This window comes from Pteropus medius, unplaced genomic scaffold, assembly GCF_902729225.1.
Source record: "Pteropus medius unplaced genomic scaffold, Ma_sr-lr_union100, whole genome shotgun sequence".
Taxonomy (NCBI): domain Eukaryota; kingdom Metazoa; phylum Chordata; class Mammalia; order Chiroptera; family Pteropodidae; genus Pteropus; species Pteropus medius.
Window position 1 is genome coordinate 366,191 of NW_024350327.1, and position 26,037 is coordinate 392,227.

A 26,037-nucleotide genomic window follows, 5' to 3' on the forward strand; every position below is an offset into this window, starting at 1 on the left:
TGGAACACACTTCATTTCCCTGCTTCCCTGGGAAACTCACATGCCAAATTCAAGGATGCCCCTTCGGTGAAGCCTGGTACAATACCTGGAGGCAGCAGATGCTCACCACATGTGTGTGAGATAAATACATGAGGACTTCCCTAAAACTTCCTTCCATCACCCATAAAGGTTTGGTTTTCCTTTATCTATGCTTCCTTGGAAATTTGTGAGTCTCTCTATTGAATGACTTACTTCATTGTACAGTAAAGGTCTGTCTCTTAACCCCCACCCCAATCCCCACAGATGTCTTTGGGAGCCAAGGACCCAATCTTAGTTGTCTGTGATTTCTTATCACAGTGAGCCTCTGAGTGACTTCTGGCTGGAGCATAGTATGATTTTGTCATATCAGTTATAATATTAGATTGTGGCTATTTGCTTTTATGGCTATATCTTCTTCTGGACACTTTGAAAGCAAAGATACATTTTATCCTTCTTTATATACATATTGCCTTGCCTAAGATAGGCATTTAATAAGTATTTTATGAATGAATAAATAAAGAAATTTTTGAATGAATGAATGCATTACCTATATCAATTACAAAGCACAAGGTTAAGTGCTAAACAAATGGCACAGACAATAAGCACTTTGGGAATTTGAAGAAGGCAAAATAGCATGGGCTGAAGCAGTCCAGCAGTTGCCTGGGCCAGGGTGGGAGCGAGCATGAAAATGAAGAGTAATTTAGGTAGGATTTGGATATGGATAAAGAAAAGCTGAGAGCTCTCAAAGAAAAAGAGACCCCCATGGAAGAAAGACAGGGCAGTGACATGCTCTATTCAGTGTTCAGCAGGTACTACATAGATGTAGCTAAGTAATCTTAGAATTTAGTAGAACACGAGCTTAGAAAGGCATGTGGGGACCAGATTGTGGAGGACTTGGGGCCCAGACAAGTGAATGTACAGTAGGGAGTAGCAGGATTAGTACAGGAGAGACTGGAGGCAGGAAATAGGTTAAGAGCATTGCAGGAGAGAGGCAGGGGTAGTGGCAGTGGGAACAGAACAGTGAACAGGAGGCAAATCCCTTAGTGGTTCTCAATGATTGAACAGATAGAGTGACTGAAGGAATAGGGACGGTGCAAGACAGCTCTGACATGAATTGTATGTTTGAAACTGGAGCTATTAATTAAAACTAGGATGTCAAAAAGACCCCCATTCTATGCAAAGATAACGGATTACATTTGGAACATGGAGTTTGGAAAGACCTCCAAGGCAGCATTTCTCTCTAGCAGACAGAAATAGGAGTCTGATATGTAAATGAGAAATTGGGGCTGGAGATAGAAATTTTGGAGTTATCTGCATAGATCTGATAGTTGAGAATTAATTCTGCAAGGGAAAAAATACATCATGAAGAGAAAGTGAACTGAGTACTAAATCCAGAGTGTGAGGTCTGAGGAATACTGACATTTAAAAGAGTCATATAGAAGAGAGAAGAGGGAGGGAAGAAGGTTAGGGTGAAGGTGATCAGAATGAAAATCAGGCAGTGACTCAAAATGGCGCCAGTCACAAGCACCTCAAGAGCTTCAAAACCTGAAAACCAAGAAAAGACCTTTGGTTTTGTAATGAAGGAGAAGCTTGATGATTTCTGAGAGTGAATACAGAGATGATGGAGGCTCAAAATGGAGAAGATGCAGAGGGATTGGAAGAGTTTAAGATGTTTCATTTGCTGAGGGAAAAGGAGAGAGGGTAGAAAAGGTAGGAAAAAGCCAGAAGAATAGTAATTTTTTTCTCTCATTAAAACATTTTTTTTAAATCAAGGTATAATTTACATGTAATAAATTGCATGTATTTTAAAGTGTACAGTTTGATAAGTTTTGCTATGTATATACCCATAATACCATACCACTATAATACAACTAGTTTTTCTTTGTTGGTTTTTTTTTTTTTTTTTTTTTTTTTTTTTTTTGGTCACCTCCCGAAAAATTTCCTGATGCCATTTTGTAATTCCTCACTCTTTCTCCTTCCAACACAACCCCCAACCCCAACTCAGGCAACCACTGATCCACTTTCTGTCTCTATAGATTAGTTAATATTTTCTAGAAATGTATATAAATGGAATTATACAATATGCACTCTTTTTTGGTCTGGCTTCTTTCATTTCATTTTATCACTGAGAAGTATTTCATTGTATGGCTATATTACAATTTGCTTATTCATTCACCTGTTTATGGTTGTTTCCAGTTTTTGACTATTACAGGTCAAGTTATTAAGAACATTTTTGTACCAATTGTTGTGTAGACCTATGCTTTCTTTTCTTTTGGATAAAACCCTAGGAGTGGATGACTGAATCTTATGGTATGTTTAACTTCTTAAGAAACTGCCAAACTGTTTTCCAAGTGGTTATACCAGTCCCATAGTAACTTATCAAGGATGTTCCAGTCCCTCCACATCCTTGATGGTTGAGCTTTTTAATTTTAACCATTCTAATAGGCTTATGGCGATATCTCATTATGGGTTTAATTTGTATTTTCACAATGACTAATGATATTGAGCTTATTTTCACATGCTTATCTGCCACCTGTATACTTTCTATAGTAGGTGTCTATTCAAATAATTTGTCCATTTTTAAAAATTGGGTCGTTTGATTTCTTATTGAGTTTTGAGATTTCTTTGTATATTCTGGATACAAGTCCTTTATTGGGTGTATGCTTTGCATATAATATTTTCTCCAGTATGTGGCTTGTCTTTTCATTCTACTCACACTGTCTTTTGAAGAACAGACATTTTTAATTTTGATGAAGTTCAGTTTGTCAACTTTTTATTTTTGGATTTTTCTTTTGGTATCATATCTAAGAAATCTTTTTCTAACTTAAGATCACAAAGATTTTCTTCTAGAAAAAAATTTACTTTGTGTTAAATTTTGTAATAGCAGATAAGATAAGGTTTGAACTTTTTCTCTTCTAAACACATAGATATCCAATTGTTCTAGCACGGTTTGTTTAAAACACAATTTTGCACTGCACATTTGTCAAAATCAGTTATCCATATACGTATGGGTCAGAATAGTAATTTTGATGGAGGACTAGAAGTTGGCATGAAGTCATTCAAAGTCAAAACAAATTTGGCTCAAAAATTGATACAGTGCCTCCTGTTATCAGTGAGGACAAGCACTGGGAATAGGAAAAATTAAAGAGTGAAAGAGATTAAAATGATCATTGAAACAGAGTATAAGATGCATGGGATTCTATGAATATACATAGTTGGGGCTCTTGATCAATCTCTGTGTCCAGAGAAGGCCTCCAAAAGGAGGGGATGTCTAGCTGAAGATTCATTCTGGATGAAAGTGGTGAGCAAGCAATGGTGAGAAGGCAGAAGGCAGAGCATGAGCAAAAGTTTGCAGGCATGCATGAAACAGCAGTGTGTGTGTGTGTGTGTGTGTGTACGTGCGCGCGTGTGTATGTTTAGGTGGTGCTATGAGTAGTTCAATAGTTCTAAAAGGTAAAGAGGATGAACAGAGAAGCAGAGTATAAAATTCAAGAGATAGAACCAGGTTTTGTCTGCCATGTCAAGTAATTCCATTTATTTTGATATTGAAAATTAAAATCAGAGATTTGCACCTTAAAGTGGTCAGTCTGGGAGTTGTGTATAGGAGTGACTGAAGAGTGTTGGGTGGTGCTTCAAAATCCAATGGGAAAACCAAGTGAGAGTTAAGAGGTTGCAGTTAAGTACTTAAAATTAAAGGACTGAACTAGGACAGTGCTGTTAAGACTAGAGAGAAGAGAGCTAATTCAAGAAATTTTGAGGAGTTAAAACCAGAAGCAGTGGGAGATGAGGAGTTGGGATGAGGCCATGATGCCCACTAGGTAGCTGGTGCTGCCATTAACCAACTAAACTTAGGAATATTATAGGAAGCATATAAGAGAGGAAAGGGCAAGTTTGCTTTGGGTCTTAATAAATTTGAGATGCTCATCAGACATTTACATAGAGATGTCATCAGGCAGGTTGACATAAGTAAAGTATCCCCATGAAAGTGGCTGTGAATGATATTGCTTAGGAAGCTCCTGGGATTAAAAAGAGAAGAAGGCTCTGCACACTTGAATTACATTTGGTCCTATCTAAAACATCAAGAGACATTTGGTCCATGCCCAAAGTACCTTGAAGTGTGAAAAGACAAACAGCCAAGCCATGAACAAGTTATCACCCAGGTTCTTGATGGCCACACTCAAATAAAACTGATGCCAACCTCATGATGATCTAACAGAATCGAATCTGTATCACCAAAACTGTTCACAGATAGAACAAATAGAAAGATAATAATCAGATTGCTATATACTTGAGAGCAATTGCTCATCAATTCAGAGTAACCTGCCAAACTTCATGAAAAGGAAGAACAAGAGTCAATGTGAAATCCAAGATTTCTCATGAATTAAAAGAAAAATAACATCTATACAATTTGAACAAGGCTCAATGTTTGTACTCTGTAATAGATCACGGACCAAATGTCTCTGTGGACATTTTAGATAGGACCAAATGTGCACAAATTCTCTGCACAGTCCCCTTGAGATTCACCAGTATTTAAAGAGTAGGCAGGAGAAGAGAGTGCCTTGAGAGAATGGTCAGAGAAGTAGATGGAAAACCCCAGGAGAGTTGTGTCATGGAAGCCAGGGGAGTTGAAGGTCTCAGGCAAAAGAATGCTCAGAACTCTCAGAGGCAAAGGTAACTTGGGAGGTGCCTAATGAAGTGGTGTAGCAGCGCACAGGCTCTGGACTCCGGCTACCATTAAGAGCTGTATGATTTTGGTTAAGTTGCTTAGACTGCCCCTTTCTCAGTTTCCTCAACTATAAAATGGGACAAGTGGTAGAGATGTGGGGAGATTAAATGAGATAATACATACGATGTTCTTTGAACAACACCTAGCAAATAGGAAATAATGCCAACTAGCAATATAATTAAACAAGGAATCAAAATCAATTTTGCAAAAATGGTTGTCAATGGTGACTTTGTGAGTACAATTTAAGTAGGGTGGTGATAAAAGGCAGATTGCAGTGGGTTGAGGATAATATGGGATAAAGGGAAGTTAGCAAATGTTTAGTAATCACTTGAGAAGCCTGGCTTGAATTGAAGGTGAGATAGAAGGGAGAGCCAAAGAGACATACTTGGTCAGTGTGATCAATGCTAGGTCGCTATGGGGGATGGAAGGGGGGCGCGCTGACCATGTTTTGGCAAAGAGGAATGAGCAGTTCTGAGAGAGAGACTAAAGATAAAGGAGAGAAGGGAAGTAGGGTGAGGCAGAGTTCAAGGAGAGGATTGCCGAGCATGTTGGGCGGTGGGGCGGGTCTCTCTCCTGGAACAGGAGCTTATTGGAAAAGGTGAGAGCACACAGTTGAGGCAGTTTACTGAGAGTAACTTCAGTTTAACCAGTCTATGGACCAGGAGTGAGGGGATGGAAGCTGGATAATGGCTAGAGGTGAAGGTTCATGTCAATGGGTAAATTATGTCCTCCCCCTCCCCCATTCACGTTAAAGTCCTAACCTCCAGGAACATCAGAATGTGACTATATTTGGAAATAGGGTCTTTAAAGAGGTAATTAAGTTAAAATGAAGTCAGGGTGGAGCCCTAACCCAATATGACTAGTGTCTTTATAAGAGATTAGGACAAAGACACACACAGAGGGAGGACCATGTGAAGACACAAGAAAACGATGGCTATCTGCCAGCCAAGGAGAAAAGCCTCAGAATGAAACTAAGCCTGCTGACACCTTGATTTGGTATTTCCAGACTTTAGAACTGAGAAAATGGATTTCTGTTGTTTAAGCTACCTGGTATGTAGTATTTTGTTATGGCACCCCCAGCAAATGAGTACGATCTGTAATGTGAGAGGGAGCTGGTCAGGCAAGGGTAAGGGCTGATGGTAGACCCTGTTTTGCACCTCAGGTGAGGAGGAAGGGTATGAGTTTGTGGTGGGAACAACCTGTACAATGGTGTGATTTTCTCTAGCAGGAGGGATGACTGGGGCCAACAGGGGTAAAAAGAGGGGCATCAAGAGGGCAGAGGAGAGTAGAGGAAGCTTGTGATAAATGAGTGATGGCAATGGGGCTGTATCTGGGGACCCAAGGAGTAAGCGGCCTGGGGCTTGGCTTGGGGGTAAAGCTGACTGGTTACCTGGAAGCTCAAACCATCTCTTCTTATTAGCACAGGGCCCTAACCAGCTGAGCCAAACAGCTATAGGTAGTGTTATAGATTCCACCTGTTATTCTCCCACTTAAAGAGGTAACAGTTAACAGGGTGCTTGGAAAACTTCAACAGTGAGACTCTGGAAGATCTAAGGAATTAAAGAAGCTGATTTTCCAAGTTGAGGGGTTACCCAAAAGTTGTTGAGAATTTGTGGAGAGATGGCGAGCCCTGTTCCAGTTTACGTAGGTGAGCAGATAGCAAGCATTACCGCCAGCCCCTAGGTCTCTGCATGAGTCCTCCTCCCTGTGGGCCCCACTGCGTAGTGGCTACCCTCAGTCTACACATCATCTTATGTGTACTGCACCACGAGCAAGCACAGTAACTGCTGCTTGATGAAGAGCATGAAAAGACAAGTGGCCTCCCATTATTCATTCACCCAGTAACCATTCATTAAGCACTCACTGTGTGTCCAGAATTGTGCAGGTACAGAGATGAAATAGGAAGGACCCTCACCCTCAAGGAGCTACTTGTCTAGGGGCAGAAAGATGGATAGACAAATAGGCATAATAAAAAATGTAAAAGATGGTTAGTATCTGATGAAAGGTACAGAAAAATTCCTTTGAGAGTTCTAAGGAAGAGGGCATTAATGTGGGATGGTGAACCTGGAGAGTTTCAAAAGGAGGAGGCATCACACTGGGCTTTTAAGGTACAAACTTGTTGAGGAAACATATATACAGACAAAAAGATAAGTACTCCTCCAAAGCAGCGTGTGGCTTCTCGATAATCCAAAGAGAGAGCATCAGCGGAGGTGTCAGGGAGGGTTTCTTGAAGAGGTGAGTCTGAGGGGAAGAAAAGAGGCCTGGTAGGGGAAAGGGGACAGAGACAGGGACGGTGTTAGCAGAAGCATGAAGGGAACATAAGGCCAGCCCGGTTGCTAACATGGAGGCACTGTCACTGTGAGATGGTTCAGAAAGCTGTGGCTACAAAGGCACATGGAGAGCCTGATGCCATTCTAGAGACTCCACTAGGACCAGCCTTCAGATAATAGGGAGTTCTGAGGACTTTGAGCTGATCAGTGATCATATGCCTTCCTCTGGGTAGTCTTGGCCACCTCATTAGGGCTAAGCCAGGAAGCATCGCAGTGTACAGAATGAGGCCTGCTAGTCTCAGGGGAGACATTTCTCCAGAGTGAACATAGGCATGAGACAAAAACAAAGAAAGGAGCTTGGGGTCGGGGTGAGCACAAAGTCAAGAGGCTGCCTTTCCCTTGGCATGAGCCTTTGATCTCAGAAAACTGGGCAGACGGTAAAGTTCTTGGTTCATGCGGAGAAAGTCTCAAGGTAAGTGCAAGGGCTTAGCAACTCCTTGGCATGAAGGAGTCATGTTAGAAACATGGAAGAGTCATTACTTATAGACTTCCCATGGCTAGAGAGCTGGTCTCTGATTGTATTTCCCCATCTCAACCCTGCCCTTGCTGCAGCCCCAGACCTCACAGCTTCACCGTCGCTGCTGGTCCACTCTTCAGCGGAACAGTCCCTGGGGGTGCAGATGTGCCAGATGACACTTTTCCTCATGAGGCAATGGCTGGGAACTCTGAGAATCCTGGCCCAGCTGGACAGCCATGACTGGGGGACACAGCATAGGCCAGGAGCATTGGCTGCACATTCAGTCCTGAGCACACTGCTCTCTATTACCTCGCTGGAGACTGCTGAACAGCAAGTGTGCTGTTAGATAATACCTGTAGGGGACATGATCCTCTGGTGTACTGAGAGAGCCTGAGCCTGCATCTTGTCCTTTGGATCCTTGGACCCAGAAACAAGGTTCCTGTTGTCATTCTGATTATTCTGTTCCCTATATGTTTGATGTCGACCAACCACCTAGTTGAGGCTGTTTCCAGCCAGAAATTAACCACCATCTAAAACCTAAACTTAATGAAAAGTGAAGGCCAGAATGGCATGGAGGTTGGATGGAGGGGCCAAACTGTGGACCTTAATGAGTTGGTGAATACCTACCTGCCAGATACCTCTGAGTGCAGAGTCTTGCCTTGGACCCTGCAGGGAGGGAAGGAGGGAAGGAGTACTGAGGGGAACCTCATGCACCCCTTAATGTAAAATTCTCACATTCCCTATTTCGCACCGAGTCATGGTACCTTTGTCTCAAAGTGTGTCCAGTGACACTCTGAGTTGATTGTATGGCTGACTGGTGTCTTGCACATCTGGGTTTGTATTAGCTCATTGTCTTTGTCAGCTCAGGTTACCATAACAAAATACCACAGACTGGGTGGATTCAACAATAGATATTTATTTATCACAGTTTTGGAGGCTGGAAATCCAAGAGCAAGGTGCCAGTGGCATTGGTTTCTGGTGACAGCCCACTTCCTGGATTGCTGACAGCCACCTTCTTGCTGTTTCCTCATGTGTTAGAGAGAGAAAAAGAGAGAGAGCATTCTCTCGTGTTGTGTCTTAGAAGGGCACTAATCCTATCAGATTAGGACCCCAACATTATGACCCCATTTAACTTTAACAACCTCTGAAAGGCCCTATCTCTAAATATAGTCACATTGAAGGTGAGGGCTTTGACATATGAATTTAGGGAACATAATTCAGTCCACAGCACATGTACTCTGCAAAGAGAAGGAAATGGACAGAAGTTATAGGCTCTGGAACAGACAATTACGTTTGTGTTGCTTCTTGTGGTATAGGTATCTTTGTGCCTTTTGTGTACTGACGGGATAGAGCCAAAGTCCAGTGTGATGCTATAGCATGAACAACCTAATCAAAACATTACTAAAGTTGCTCCTTTCCTACCTTAGAAGCCCAAGTTCCCAGATTCACAGGGGACTTGGGGATTTTTTGAGAGATTATTTTATTAATTTACTTTGTTACAGGTGGTTAATTAAATATTTAATAGATTGTAATAGTGAGGTCATGTGGCCCAAAGAGAAAGATATCTGCCCCCAGTCTGAAAATCCTGTGGGTGTTGTGGGGATGTCCTGAGGTCCAGGGTCCAGCCTTTTGGTGTTTTGGAGTTAATCTGCCTTGGTGAGACTTCCCTTGTGGTGTCCTAACAGGCTCATGTGCCCTAATGCTATAGACTAAATGTTTGTGTCTCCCTAAAATTCCCGTGTTGAAACTCAAACCCCTGATGTGACAGTATTAGGAGGTGGGGCCTTTGGGAGGTGTTTGGATGAGGTCACGAGGGTTGGGCTCCCACGATGGGATTAGTGCCCTTTTAAACGTAACCAGAAAGACTGTTCTCCCTCTCTCTCTGCTGCGTGAGGTCACATTGAGAAGGCAGCCATCTGAAAACCAAGAAGCAGGCCCTCACTGGAACCCAACTATGCTGGCACCCTGATCTCGGACTCCCTGGCCTCCAGAACTTTGAGAAATCAATGCCTTTTGTATAAGCTCCCCAGTTTGCAATATCTTGTTGTAGCAGTTGGAGCTGACTAAGACACACCTACCCTTTAAAAAATATGCCCTTTTTAGCAGCAAATCCCTGGTAAGACAATTAGAAGGAAGATGAGCCATGCTTAAGAGTGTGGAATCTATGACCTGGAATCACCTCCATCTTCTACCTCTTACCTGCTCCACAAATGTGGGCAGGTAGCTTGACCTCCTTGACCTCTGTTTTCTCATCTCCAAGTGAGGATGACATAGATGACACACTCATCTCAAAGAAGTGTTATAGAGATTAAGTGAGGTTGTGTCCATGAAGCACTTAACACTAACGTGGTTGTGGCCATGAGTAAATGTGTAACTAGAAACATAAAGCTTGTGTGCCACGGATCCAGTGCCTCTTTCTCATGACTCATGTGGGATGGCTGTGCCAATTTCTGCCAATTTACTTTATTTTTAAAATGTATTTTTCAATTAGAGTTGACATACAATATTATGTTAATGTCAGGAGTACAGCACAATGATTAGACATATACCTTATGAAGTGATCAACCAGTAAGTTTAGTACCTGTCTGACACCATATGTAGTTATTACCATATTATTGACTAAAACCACAATAATATATCACCTCATGCTTGTCAGTATGGATATCACCAATAAATCAACAAACAACAAGTGTTAGCAAGGATGTGGAGAAAAGGGAACCCTCATGCACTATTGGGATTGTAAATTGGTGCAGCCACTATGGGAAACAGTATGGAGGTTCATCAGAAAATTAAAAATAGAACTACCATATGACCCTGCAATTCTACTTCTGGGTATTTACCTGAAGAAATCCAATACACTAATTCAAAAAGATACACACCCCCCTGTGTTCATTGTAGCATCATTTACAGTAGTCAAGGTATGGAACAAACTAAATGTTCATTGATAGGCAAATGGATAAAGATGTGATACATATATACAATGGAATATTACTCAGCCATAAAAAGTATGAAATCTTAGCATTTGTGACAATGTGGATGGACCTAGAAGGTATTATGCCCAATGAAATAAGTCAGACAGAGAAAGACAAATACCATATCATTTTACTTATGTGTGGAACCTAAGAAACAAAATAAACAAATGAACAAAATAGAAACAAATTCATAGATACAGAGAACAAACTAATGGTTACCAACTGGGTAAGGGGTTGAAGGAACAGTGAAAAAGGGGTTAAGAAGTACAAGTTATCAGTTATAAAAATAGTCGTGGGAATATAAAGTACAGCATTGAGAATATAGGCAATTCCTGACATTTTAGATGTCTCTCTTCTATGCTCTAGGGCTGAGCTAATGGTTTCTATTATATTTTTAACAATGAAACATTTTTTTCCACATCAAGTCTTATGTGGAACCCTGTTAGCTAAAACTGATGGATGTGGAGCTGTGCTGCTTGAAGCTGGCATGGCTGGAGACACCAGTGTGACCTCCCCCTCTGCTTCTTGAAGGAGCACATTTAAAAATCACTCCTCTAGGCTGCCCCACTTACATTCTATTTCCAAAGTCTCCCTCCTGGGACAACACAGTGTAATTGTTTAAGTTTCTGCTTCCTTAGTAACAATCTCATTCTGGTCTTGCTTTCCTAAGGTCAGGGTGGAAGTTTTAGGTGTCCCTTATCATACATACACTTATAGTTCTTTGACCATTCTTGCAGGTGGCTAATCCTATCTGGTGTGCGTGAACTTTGCTACTTAACTCACAAAGCCGTCTTTATTGTCTAGGTCTTGGGATGCACCTCTGTTGCCCAATATATGACCAACCTGTGTAAATGAAATCTATTTTTTATTGTTTGATAAGCCTATGCATATAAATAAATCCACAAATCAGAAGAAAATTCTTTGTAATATTCTCTGTCCCGGTTTTGATTTAGAAAATGGGTAACAATAGTTATGGGGAAAATATACAGAAAAGACAGCATGGAACCTGAGTATCTCTACCCACACCAACTGCAGAGATTCCAGGGCCACATGTTGGTAAAACCTTTTCGGTTTGGTTCCCCATATTGCTTTTCTGAGCCCTCAACTTCTGAAAGATATGCTTGATATTTCTTTTTTTATTAAAATATAATTCATATACTACACAATTCATTCTTTTAAGGTATACAACTTAGTGGTTTTTAATGTATTCACGGAGTTGTGCATCCATCACCACAATCAATTTTAAAACATTTTCAACATCCCCAACAGAAATACTATCTGCATTAGCAGTCACTCTCCATTTCTCCACAATCCCAACCTCCTCTACTTTATTCCACCACCACTGCCAGTAAGCAACTACTAATCTACTTTCTGTATCTATTCTGGACATTTCATATAAATGGAATCATCCAACATGTAGTCTTTTGTGACTGGCTTCTTTCACTCAGCATAATGTTTTCAAGGCATATTCATGTTGTGGCATGTATCAGTACTTCATTTCTTTTTATTGTCAAGTAATATTCCATTGTATGGATATGCCACATTTTGTTTATCCATTCACCGGTTGATATATGTTTGGGTTTTTCCACTTTTTGGCTATTATGAATAATGCTTCTATGAATATCTCTAGATTTCTAATTTTGTAATTTCTTCTACCAAAAGAATGAATGATATCAATAGTTAGATTTATTGAGTGTTTACAGTGTACCAGGTACTATGCTGAGCACTCCACACATACTATTCATGTAATCTTCACAATAGCCCAAGGAGTAGGCTCTTTCCTCATTTTACAAATAGGAAACTGCAGTCCCATAGCTTTTTAAATGGGGTGGAGCTGGGATTTGAACCCAGGTGTCTCTGATCCCATAACACTTATGTTTAATACTGCTTACAGAAGTTGGGCAGTTTTTAGTACTACACCACTCCATTAAGTGGATGCCATTCATATTGATTAATTCACACAGATTAAATTTATAACGTGTACCACTTACCTATATTATCTTTTTGAATCCTCATGCCTGTGAGGTTGTCTTACTATTCCTAATGTTCAGTGAGGAAAAAAGTTCAGAGAAACAATATAGCTCACTGGGTGACATGGTTCTTCAGTGTCAGAGCCTGGAGAGCCAGTATTCAGTATCCTACAGCTGCTCCTTTATATCACAGCTCTCTTGCTCAAACCTGGCCTGCATTTAACCTTTTCTTGCCTCAGGGAGAATTTTTTATATGCCAAAAGTACAATTTTTGAAGAGCAGCTACTATCTCCCTTCCTTTGCACACATGTACCTGTGTGTGTATGGTAATGTATATCCAAGGGTGTCACCATGCTTGGGCCTGGGGATCTCATACAGATAGACCCCCAGTGGCCTGCCATGACATTACAGGACTCCTGAGGTGGATCCACATTAGATTTCACTGCTACCCCTGGCTGCAAACCAAGACTCTTAGGATGTAGGGAACTTGCTTCAAGGACAGCTCTGAGGAGTGCTGGGTGGGAGTGGGTGAAGGAGCTACTTGGAAGAGGAAGGTGGCAGAAGTGGGAAATTGTAGAAGGAGGAGGGGTAATGGTAGAGGATACCAACTATCTCCATGTGGTTGCCTGCCCACAGCTGCTATCTTGGATGACCCCATGGAATGCAGCAGAGGGGAGCGGCTCTCCATCACCCTGGCCAAGAACCGCATCAACCGCACTCCTGAGAGGCTGGGCAAGGCCAAGGTCGAAGTCGACATCTTTGAGCTTCTCAGAGACAGCGAGTATGAGACTGCAGAAACCAGTACGTAGAATGGGCAGGGCTGCCCTCTTCTTTCCTTGCTGTCAGAGAAGAGGCTAGTAGTGTGAGCTGCACCCATCACCAGGACTGTGATATAGACATTCCCAAGGGAGGGAGAGAACTACATACTAGGAGGTCCTATAGAGCTTATCCTGGATGAGATTCCCAGGCTTTGCTGTGAATCATGGGTAGAATAAAATAAAGACGGGATACTCATTCATTCATTCATTTACCCATTCACTCATTTCCTCATGTTGATTCTTTCATCCTCCTGGACACAAATCATTAAATGAAAACTTGTGGGTGATTATGAGAGATATGGCCAGCTAAGGGGTAGCTTAGTCGTTGTACATCTGATTGCCTGTCTCACTTTCTTATGCTGAGGGCAGCATTGTGGGAAGAAACAGGGTCTTGGGATGGAGCTTGGCTACTCACTCTGTGATTAACCTCAGACAAATCACATCCTATTTAAACTCAGTTTCTCCATCTGTGAAATGGGAATACTAGGATCTACTCTGCAAATTTTGCAAGTTGTGACATTTAAGCAACTTAAAATACAGGAAAATCCCCTTTGAGTTGCAGTACTTTACAACCAGACATAGCAGGTCACTAGAGTCACACATATGGAGCCCCTACTATGCTCTGGAGATTGCTTTTAATTCTTACAGGACTCCTGAGGTGGATCCACATTAGAATTTACTGCTACCCCTGGTACCCTCTACCATTACCCCTCCCAACAATTAGAGAGTTAAGTGTTTTTATGTCCACTTTACAAAAGAAACTAAGTCTAAAAGACATTAGATAACTTGACCAACCACAGAGCTAGTCAATGGCTGAGAGAGTTCTGGACCCTGCAAGTCCAGTGTTCAATCCACTACACCTTCCCTGGAATTCTCTGGTGTGTTGCTGGAATTACTTTGATGACTTTACAGGAGGAACTTCCAAGTTAGTGGGCTCGTAGCTAAGCTGGAAATGAACAGTCCTAGTTTAGAGGGAAAGGAAGGCACCCCTCAGCCCAGAGAGATGATAGCATCTATTCTTTAATACTTTGGAGTTCCCATCTCTTCACTTTTTCTCCTGTTTCCACCTTGAACAACACTCAACAGCAAAAACAAACAAAACAAAGCAAAAGAACAACTTGCTCAAGTATGTATGTCAGACATCTGGTCTTCTATGTATGGATCCAGCAATGCTCTAATCTGGACTATTAGTATGGCAAGAGAAGAAACATTTTCCCCTTGGCCCAAGCATATTAGGTAGGATATCCAGAGAGGATGGGAAGGGAGGAAGGCAGCGGCCTTCTCTCTATCTCACAGTTGCTTTAAAGCTCTCATGGTATCTGATCCATTTCTTCTCTCTCTGCTAGTTTGGTTTATTCATCATACACCTGACCCATAATGGCCATGGTGGTCTGATTTTTTCATTTATTCAGGAAACTTTTGTGGAGCATGTTTCAAGATATGTTTGAGAACGTTGCAGAAAACAAAACAGACATGGTCCTTGCCCTCAGGTAACTTGTAGTCTCTTCAGTGGCAGCTTCCCTCAGAGCCTCTTGATGTAAATTTCCAAGGCAGAAAAACTGATTGGTCCACTCATCTTGCTGCAGCTGGTCTCACAAGTCACAGGTATTGGCCAGGGTTTAATAACTATCCTTGGAGAAGGTATCAATCCCTAGAGACTGAGGGTGGGTGCTTACCATACAAAACAGAGCTGTTGAAGCCAGCAGCATCTATGAACACAGATTCCTCCTCCAGAAGAGGGCTTGAGGGAACAGGTACCTGAAATAGTCATTCATTTATTCACTTGGTCAGCCAATAAAATTTAGTGAGGATCTCTTATGCCCCTTCTAGACAATGGAGATTCAACAGGGAACAGATAGAAATCCTAGTTATCATAGAGGTTAAATTCTAGTATAATGAAAGGAAAATTGAAGTTTCTAAAGATTTTCCAAATGAAATCAGAAATATCATCAATGACTTTTTGTGAATCTCCTTACAGTCTAGTATTTGACCAGGAGGGCAGGTCTCAGACAAGGCTCTGGATTTCTAAATAGCTCTGTAGTCTATACTTTGAAAAATCAGCTCCTCCTTCTTTTTTTTTTTTTTTTTTTAATTCTTCCAGGCTTCCCTGGCAGAGCAGAGAGCACAGATTGTCCATTGCTGATGGGGGTCATTAGTAGATGTAAATATTCTCTCTTCAATGACCCATGCAGCCTGACTCAGTAGTCAATACATCTCAAATATTAAGCCAGATGAATCAGAGGAATAAAGGAAACTGGTATCTTTATTCCATATTGCAGAGCTTTGGGACATGTTTCTAATGCCCTTTTAGGCACCAAATATATTATCAGCAAGTGGCCCTTGGTTCGGCTTTTATATCTCAATGCATTTAAGACATGATTAACATTTGTTAGAAAAGAAGCCTTCTGAATCTTTTTATCCCAAAAGCCTTTCATCTGAAGCCAGAGGTGCTCCCCCACAATGGATTTTAGACATCATTCAGATGGTTCATAGAAAGGTTCCAGCCCAGCTCTTTCTGTCCCAAAGTAAAGGAGAGGGTGGCTGGTGGGTTAGTACAATTAGCTGAAGCTGGTGGGGCAGGGACTGGACTTCAGTGGCAGTGTTGGGAGAGGAGATAGGAGGGAGACAGGATGGCTGGATGAAGAAGGAACTACAGCTCTATGATCTCTGCTTTGGGGAAACTGTGTGGTATAAAGAGTGAGAGCATGGATTTTAGAATCAGACTGACCTGGCTTAAATCCTGGTTCTACTATTTTCTAGCTCTGTGACTGTGGATGGTAATATCACCTCCTATAGTCATTAGGAACATGACATGAGACAGTATAAGTGAGGTACTTAGCACCGTGCTCATAAAAGGATTCAGTATGTGGCAGCTATGGATTTTGTTGTTGGCTTTATTCTCTGTCCTTCACCTTGGAGCAAGCTACCTCCCATCTCCTACCATCATTTCCTCCTCTCCCATGTTTCAAAGTTCACCCATCCTTACCTGGCAGCACCATTTATCTCCTGGGTTCCTCTCAATGGCCTTTCTTAATGCCAGCATGCCTCGTGGAGCATCCCTTGTAATTGGACATTCCCCTTCTCTTTCTAATTTCTGGGCTTGATACATCTGACAGCTTTGAGCCTTTGGAAGTTATGGTGAGCCATCCAAAGCCATCTACTACCTGATGTCATGGGCTTCTTCCCTAATCTGGTGGCCCAGAGGTAATTTGCATTGTTATCTTAAACTATTTTAGTGACTCTGGAGCCCTGAACAACATCTCCAACCTCATACCTGTCACCCTGTGACTGGCGACTCTGCTTAAGGATGAAAGAGATCCTAGTGATGATATTCTTGGTTATGCAAAGTAAAGACTCTGATATAAGTTGGGGCAATGGCAATCCTACAATATACAGTTGTGCCTGCTTTTAGTAATAGATGACTTTCAAAAAGCTCTGCACAAATCGCACTTAATAAACCATACTTGGGGAGGGCGTGACAGTCAAGGGGAGCAATGGCAATTTCAGAATCAAAGAATGTAAAGTGTAAAGAAACTAAAGATTCTGGAATCTAGAGTTTAACCTCATTTGATGGTTGAAAGTAAGGCCGAAAGATGAGAAGTATCACATGAGACATTAATTAATAACAAACTTGGACTCTGGGAAGGTATAGTAGAAAATCACGCCTGCTTCTATCTGGTTCATGTAGATTTTCATAGAATGGGTTTATTTAAAGTGACCATCCCTCAAACCACATCTGATTCCTTCCACATCTGTCCTTTCACCATCAGTGCCTCAGCCTTCCTGATACCTGACTTCCCAACCCCTTCTACACAGCCCACAGATCTGAAATAAGTAAGATGAACAAGACCCATTAGGTCATCACCCCTCCCTCTTGGCCTTTTCCTCCTTGGCTTTCTGTTCCATATCTTATCTTCATCTCAGCCTTTCTTGTGCAGAGAGCTCTCACAGGCCTTCTCCTCCTCTGTTCCTATAGATTAGTGTATCTCCTTTGGCTAATGTATTAGAGCTTAACTAAGTGCTCTTCCCCTTATCACCCAAACATCCCCTGCCTCTTCCAAAGCTAATTTGAGATTTAATTTACTACGGAACTAGAAGAAGAGACCCTGTCACCCCTCAGCTCTGCCTCAGATTGTCTCTGTGAAACCAAGCGTGCTGCTAGCCATCCACACTGTTTCCCCTGGAAACGCAGAGGTGCTGCACTGGTTATCTGGGCCTCAGTGGGCCTGGACTGGGGCAAGGCATTTCATGTTTTCGTTACGTGGTCACTCTTCCTACACAAGTTCCCAAGCTTCTTGTAGACTCCATGAGCATGACCACTGATGATTCGGAGCTGTGTGTCTGGTGAGGGCCAGCTTTCTTCCTTCAGTTCAACAGAATGAATCTAAGTCAGCATAAGGGAAAAGAGAGAAGCCAGAAGAGAAAGGCATAAGAATAGTGATGAGTCATTCAACAAACATTCTCTGTTCCCTTTCTCTGAGTTACTCACATAATGTCCACAAAATATGAACTCAGAAATGCATTGAATTACAGTGCTTAGAAATCATTTGGCTTAACCTCCTCATTTTACAGATGGAAAAACTGAGATGATGGTTTTTCCAAGAGGCAGTTAAAATCACACATCTAAAAAGTGACATAAATCTCAGTAGATGTGCTGTGGGTTTGTCAGTGAGTGGCTCAGACAAGAGCAGAGGGAGGTAAGAACTGGGTCATAGGTGTAGCTAGGTGGTCAGGTAAGGCCTTTAGGCTAGACCTTGGAAGGCTGAATAGGTGAGGAGAAGGGAATAGGGCATTCATGCAGAAGACAAAATATCATGAGCAAAGGCTTGAGGCAGGTAAAAAAAATGGAGTACCTTGGGGCACAATGACGATGAACAAGGCTAAAACAGGAAGTTTTATTGGGGGCATAGGTGAGGGCCAAGGTGGGAAAGAGGTATAGAATAACAGTCAGAACTCAGGTGCTGAAGTCAGATGCACCAGGATCCTAATCCTGGCTCTGCCAGTCTGTGCCTCAGATTTCTTGTCTGTAAAATGGGAATAATGAGAGTTCTCATTATGAGATGATACACTTAAAAGACTTAGAGCAGTGCCTAACAGTAGGATGAACTCTCAGTAGATATTATCTAATATTAATAGTGGTAGTGCAATTAATATAGTAACCCCTCCCTCATGGGGGAATGTAAGGATTCCTGTCTCTTAGCCCAGCCTGGTGCCTGCACATGGGAAAGCCGCCCCCCTCCCACCTCCATAAATGATATTACTGGTGGTAGACTGGTTTGGGACCAGGTTCAGAGCTTTGAATGATACGCTGTTGGTCATGTCCTAGGATGTGATGGTGAAGCAACCTGTCATTACCACCCTCACATATTCCCTTAATGGCTCAGAGGCCAGCAAGGCCAATTCATTCAGCCTATTGTCCACTCATGGATAGTTGAGAATGAAATGCCCTCCTGCAGACTTGAGTACAGGGAAAGATATGGTTCTTCACCATCGAAGCCATTGTTTTCCTTGCTCCAGGACAGTCAAGGCTTCACTTGGTGCTCAGAGTGCAGCATAACCAGGCACAAAGAGAGAACCTTTCCAGCCTCAGCAGCATGAAGTGTTTTGATGGGAAGGACTCTGAGTTTTCCCAGCCCTTCTGCTCCATATAACTGTCAGCTCTTGATGTTTGTTTACTACAGGGGCTCAGATTGCAGCTGAGTGACTCACCTAGTGGCCTGCTGAGAATGAGGAGGCTAGGCTTCCTTGTTTCCACCCAGGGAGCTGCTTTTTTCCTACAGGGCCTGCAATCAATGGTGCCTATGATTAACCTCCCTGGACCCTCTTCCTCCTTATGAAGACTCAGAGAAGGAGTAAGTTCCCATGAGTCCCTCCTGTCCAGCCCAGGTTTCTAAGGGGACTTGGAACAAAGGTCAGAGCTGACATCTTGAGAGAAAGAAGTTCCCCTTCTTATAATACCCCATCGTGGTCTTTTATTCTAGCAGCTGCTCTGACAGTTGCTTTCCAACTCCTCTGCTGGCTGGGAAACTTTGTTGCCATGGCAATGTCACTCTTGTCTCCTGGTTTCTCCCCAGCTCCCTGGGAGGCAGAGGTAAATAAAGTACGTCTTCCTCCCCTCTCATACCTCACACAAGCTACTCAGAGCTCTCACAGAGAGAGCCAGAATCAGGTCAGGGTCCCGGAGGTCCTTTATAAATGATTTCCATTTCTACTGAGTGAGGCATCCTTCATAGGGAATGAAAGTGCAGTTCCCAGATCCTAGGAAATCCCCAGGCCACGGCTGCTGCAGAGATGATAATTCAGTTTCACTGGACTCGTTTTGGATCACTTCAATTCAGGTGAGCATCTACTGAGCAATTCTTTTTGCCAAGACTGAATAGGTGTGACCCCTGCTCTCAAGGAGTTTCTGATCCAGTGAGGGAGAGGAAGCTGGACATTTAGAACAGAAGGCACAGGTTCACCAAACCCTGGAGGCCAGATGTTTTTAGAACCCCGAACTTCCTATTTTTTGGAACGGTCATGTGGTGCATGTACATACATTAAATAACATCTCTGGTGGGACTTAAGGCAAAACCCAATACTCAAATAAGTTCATGCTTATATTCAGATATTCACATATTATAAATTGCTTCACATCTATCTTTGTAGATCAGATTTTGCCACCAAATGACTGATGAAAACCATCCAGTTTCAGAGCCTTTTGGATTCAGGTGTTGGAAATAAGGGATTGTGATATTCTATAAGAATTTAATTTTAGGAGACCTAACATAATAAACCAGCTTGTAACAGAAGCTAGCCAGGAATTCAGAGAGAAAGGAAGCTGACCATCTCTTAGGTAGCTCAAGCACAGAGGTGACTCAGAGCCACAGTGTGATGTGAATAGAGCAATGGAGAGGGGCAAGATATGAGCTGGGCACTTGAAGATCAGTAGGAGTACGCCAGGCAGAAGGGCAAGAACAGGCCTAGACCATGGCAGTCTGGAGATGCTAATGGCCTCCTTCTCAGAAAAGTGTTTTTAAATGAATAAAATAAAAGGATGACCAGAGAAGACAGTAATATGGAAATGCAGTTAAAATATTTTTATAGCGATATATTAAATTATATGCTTCTTTATTAATATATTAAATGGCCAAGCCTACTATCAGTTCTTACTACTAGTGTAGTTTTGAAGTAATTATGAATATAAATTATATTTCAAGATATCTACAGCACTATAATGTTATATGAAAATATTGTGATGTCTGTCAGTGACAAAGTCACAGGTACTATTAATACACAGTGATTTGCCTATGTCTAAAATTGAAGGGAATGCTAAATTTCAGTTAGGAGTTAGAGAAAATAATGTTATTTTCCCCCAGATGTTCACAGACCACCAACTTTTACCCCCAGATCTCAGGCAGCAGATTAAGAACCCCAGGTCTAGTCAGAAAGAAATATTTGGCAATAGACTCAGGTAGGAAAAGATGGAATGTGTTGTAGGTGAACTGGTGTGAAGTGGGAGGAGGAGTTGGAAGAAAGCTTTGGAAGGGTAGGATTTGGAAGAGGTCAGATCCATTTGGATTTTACTTGCTCATCAGAAGAATTTTTTTTTAATTTATTTATTTAAATTAGTTTCAAGCATAGAATTTTTTTATAATGGCATTTTATTTTTTTATAATCATGTGTTATAAAAGGAATACATGTTCATGATAGAAAGTAAAGAAAATTATGGGAGAAAATCACTGTTCTGCTGGGCAAGGTAACCTCTATTAATATTCCAGTTAATCACTATTAACCAGTGAAGGCTGCATGGTACAATGGTTAAGGAACTACTAACCCTAGATTCAGAGTTTGAGTGTTCAAATCCTGACTCAGCCCTTTAACTTTTCTGTCTTATTTTTTCACAAAATGAAGATGACAGTAACAGTACCTATCTCATCAGGTTGTTTTGAGAATTAAATAAGTCAGTTCATATAAAGTTCTAAGAATGGGGTATAGTTAGCACTCAACTAATGTGGGCTTTAATAACATCTTCCAATCATTTCTCAGTGCATAACTATTTTCCATATTCGCTTAGCTGTAGCCTTCATATAGATATATGTTTAATTTTATATCCTGCTTCTTTCTCTTAATTTTATTAAATAAATATTTTAATACTTTTTAAAAATTTGGACAAAATTTTTTATTACACAAAAGTTGTCACATAATTAGATATTTCTTTCCTTTGTACACCATTACGCTTACTCTCCACAGAAAGGCTGTTTCTCAACTTCTCATCAGATGATGACAAGCACTAAAGTCCTGATTTTAACAAAAAAGTGGTAAAAATGCCTCAGTGTTTAAGTTGAAAGCAGTACATTGGTACATGGCTCTTACACTTAGTTATCAGGTATGTCTTTTTATTCAAAGATGCAAAATAAAGTATCTGTAGGCATGGACAATGACAACAGTAAACCATTATATATTGTCAGCTGAAACCAGTAACTAATTGTTATAATGATCTCCTTAAACATCATCCAGTCTTTTCTTCAGTTTTTTTTTCAACTGACTTCTCTGAGGTTATAGGTGAGGAGCATTGCCATTAGAGCTTCCTCTGACAGTTCTCATTAATAATGATAAAGCATGATTCTAGGAATTAGAACATGCCACCTCCCATTCTACCCATTCCAGGGTCTTTCTCTTATTAGGATTTTTTGTGACTACAACTTCTGCTTTAGCCAACAGATACGCCACTCCAGCAGCATCCAGTAAAATAATTCTTACAACCTTAGTTGGATCAATGATTCCTTTTTCCACTATATATATATACACAAAATCTCCAAACATAGCATCAAAACCATCTTCTGAGGAATTTTGTGTATTGCTCAACTATCAACAGTCCCTCAACAGCTGCATTCTTAGCAATGGTCATTGCAAGAATTTTGAGTGTTTTCTTAATAATTTTTATACCAATTTTTGACCTTCATTAGCTGGCATTAATTAGTCCAAGCTGGGATACACCAAAGCAGGGCACAACCTCCTCCCAGATGATGCCTCCTTCAGTAGCAGCTCGTGTAGCTTTGAGGGTATCTCTTACCCTGTCCTTCTTTTCATTCACTTCAATATCACTTCTCTCACAAACTTTTATCACGGTTACTCCATCTGAGAGTTTTGCCAGATGTTCATTTAGTTTTTCCTTTTTATATTCACGAGTTGTATTTTCTAACTGCTCAGTGGGTTTCTTGAATACGTTTTTTGCTTTGAGCCTTGTCACCTTTTCTTTTCAAGAGCATGGCATCATCAAGAGCATTGGTCACAATGACCTCTCCAGCTTTTCCTAAGTCTGAGGCTGAGTACATTCAAGATTTAGAGTCAGTCTTTCTTTTCCAAACACTTCACCAGCAGTAGCAATAGCCATGTCTTTAAGCTGATTCTTTCTACTGTCATCAAAACCTGGAACTTTAACTGCTACAACTGGAAGACCAACTTTTAGCTTATTCAAAATGAGAGCTTCTCCATTAACATCTTTAGTAAGGATGACCAAGGGCTTATGATGGGCAGTAGCAATTTCAAGAGCAGGTACACTGAACTGGACACTAGCAATTTTCTTTTCACTCAGTAGAACATAGACTTCTTGGAATTCACATTTCTAACCTTTAGTTGTATTAATAAAGTATAGAGAAATATAATCTTGATCAAACTTCATGCTTTCAATAATTTCTAATTTAACATTTAGTGTTTTTCTATTCTTTACTGTGATGACACCCTTGCTTCCAATCTTCTTCATTGCATCAGAAATAATGTTGCCAATTTCTTTGTCTCCATTTGCGGAAATCTTAGCAAACTGAGCAATTTCTTAAGGGGTTGTCACAAGTTTATACTGCTTCTTAAGTTCAGCAAGTATAGCATCAACAGTGAACATCACACATCTCTTGATTTCTACTGGATCAGCACCTTTGCTAATCTTCTCAAAGCCTTCTCAAAGCATGCCAGTACAGTAGCAGTTGTGGTGCTACTGTACTGGCATGCTTTGGCCCCATAGTTAATGGCTGCAGCATTGGCTAAAAGGTCTGAACCTTGAAACATTAAGGCTCAGGCATCTACACCAACTTTTACATCTTTGGCATAAGCCCAAGTGAGATGAGGAGCCAGTGCCCTGGACACTGGCCTAGTCTGGTGAAGGACTTCATGTAATCGAAGCATTTCTGCAGAGCAACAGCAGGGCAGGTGAGAAGTAAGGCAGGACATCAGCAGCAAGTGAGAGACAGAATGCAGGGCACATATGGCAATCCTATTATAAACTGTTTTTAAGCATTTTAAATGCCGTAATAATACTCTCTCTATATATGACCCACACTTTAGATAACTATCCCCTTATGACTAGACATTCAGTTTATTTCCAATTTACATGGAAGGTGTTGAGCAGACTTCATTGTGGTTCAGCAACTATCAATTGAGCATATAACTCTGAGCCAGGCCCTGCCTTGGGTATGGAGGATGCAGAGATAAATATGACAAGCTTTCTGCCTTGCCAGAGCACACAGATCTATGTTTTAAGATTATAATGTGCCTCATAGTTTGGAGAACAGATTGGAAATGAAGAATCCTTGAGACAGAGACCCTTAAGGAGGTAGGTAGTAAAAGGGACTGACCTGGAACAGTGACAGTGGGAGTGGGAAGGAGAGGACGGCAGGGCAAAAAAGTCAAAACCTGGCCCCTCATTGGTATAGCAAATGAATAAATTCAGTGAGGGAAGGTGAGGAAGAGTCGAGGGTGACTGGTTTTGAGTTTGAGGAGCTAAGAGGAGTGAAGTACAGTGGTTAAGAACTTGGCCTTTGGTGCCAAATAGATCTCCAAGTTCAAGCCTAGCTCCACCATATTATCTATATAATATTGAACAAGTTACTGAAATTTTATGAGCCTCAGTTTCCCAATCTGTAAAATGAGGATAATAATGAATCTTCTTCCTAGAAGTATGAAGATCAAGTCAGATTATGTATGAAATATGATATAGTGGGCACAATAATAAGAGTTGCATAGCATGTCAGTACCATTCTAAGCATTTTATATGAACTAACTCACTTTAATTCTTGCAACAACACCATGAGAGAGGCGCTGTTAGTATTCTGTTTCTAGAGTTAAGGAAGCATACTGGTCCAGAGAGGCTCAGTAACTTGCTCAGTGTCTCACAGCCAGTAAGTGACAAAGCCAAGACTCAAACCCAGACAGTCTTGCTTCAAAGTCCATGCTCTAAATGACTGTGCTTTCTGTCTCTCTGCTGTGGACATATTGAGTGAGTGAGACCAGAGGGAAGTCTTTGTGGTGACATCTGGCAGGTGTCAGATTGGAACTTGATTTTGCAACTCAGGACATAAGTCAGAGTATAGGATCACCTGTCCAGAGATAGGAGTGGAGGCTACAGGCAAGGGTGAGATTGCCCAGGGAGAGTAGACATAGACAAAATCTAAATTTAGCAGGTAAGAAAAGGAAGAGGAGCCAGTAAAGAAAGTGAAAAAGAGTGATCAGAGAAGTGGATGAGAATTAGGATCAGAAGGTATAGTGAAATTATCAAAAACAATGCAGTCAGCATCATCAAATACTGAAAAAAGAGAGGTCATTGGTGACCTTGGGAAAGCAAATTCGCTAGAACGAGATGGGGTGGGAACCACAACTATAAGAGATCAAGAAGAGATGGGAGAAGTGGCTGCAAGGAGTAGGACAGACAAAGTAGGTGGCTGTGAGATTGCAGAATAAACACTGGATAGAGTCAACAGACTTGAACTCCAGTGCTGGCTCTGAACTTTACTAGGCATATGACTTTAGGAGAGTCACTAAACATCTCTAGGATTCTATTTCCTAATTGGTAAGATCAGGAACTAAGACCCACCCTCTTTGGCTGCTCTAGGAATTTGATAGCTGATGAACTTAGAGCATCTAGCAAGCATAAGAGTTAAGTTGGCTGAGATGACATGAGATAACTTACATGGAAATATCTTGAACGTTGAAGAAGATTCTTCATATGTAAAGCCTGGTCATTCCACTGGGGATGGTTCTGTCACTTAGTACTGATGGGTCCCCCTCAGGCACCATTGTCCCCAGCCCCTTGGTTAGCTGAGATCTGCGATGTTGCAGAATCCCTACCTGAGCTGTAGGCTGAGAGAAGACCCTGCAGATCTGTCCTTCACATAGTGAAATGTGATGCTGGGAATTGAACCCTGGTGCTACACCCTACCACCTGTGCCCCACTGGGGCCATCGTTTGGTTGTGTGGCCTATGGTTAGGACTCTAGTCTAGGAGAAAGAGCATCCAGGTTGCAGTTGTGGCTTTGCAGCTGACTCAACAAGGACCTGCTCCCTTAACCTCAGTTTACTGGCTTGAAAAATGGCTCTGCCTGACTCTGATGTGAGTTGGAGGAAAATATGTGCAGAATCAAGCTCTGAATTTTGCAGAGAAGGATGTCTTGTAGCGTGACAGGAAACCTCAGTGTGTATTCTGAGGGGTGGTTCCCTTGTTCTGATATTACAGTGTGTGTTCTGAGAATTATCTCATGTTCTCTGTTTATTTTCTCCTTTATCTCCTGTCTTTCCTTTCTCAGTCTATACCATTTTAAATTCTTAGGTTCTCTCCTCCTCTTCTGATTTACATGTCCCATCCATCTACTCATTCACTCAGTGAATATGAACTAGGAATCTACTAGTGCTAAAAAACATTGTGATGGACACTGAGGAAATTAAAAGTAGGAATTTGAAGACAATATGGCTCAGTTCCTGTCCTTACAGGGTTTGAAA

At 41.4% G+C, this 26,037-nt stretch overlaps 1 protein-coding gene across 5 annotated transcripts in view; it reads left to right on the forward strand.

Moving 5' to 3' along the window:
• The window catches only part of GRIK4 (glutamate ionotropic receptor kainate type subunit 4), a 450,925-nt gene that overhangs the window by 267,032 nt on the left and 157,856 nt on the right, over nucleotides 1–26,037 (forward strand). For 4 of the 5 annotated variants that reach the window (XM_039839626.1, XM_039839628.1, XM_039839627.1 and 1 more), the window contains one exon: nucleotides 13,110–13,274. In XM_039839626.1, the coding sequence (XP_039695560.1) occupies nucleotides 13,110–13,274 (165 nt within the window). Of the gene's footprint in view, nucleotides 1–7,845; nucleotides 7,866–13,109; nucleotides 13,275–26,037 lie in introns of those variants that run through there. The other variant, XM_039839631.1, reaches the window with a different exon arrangement.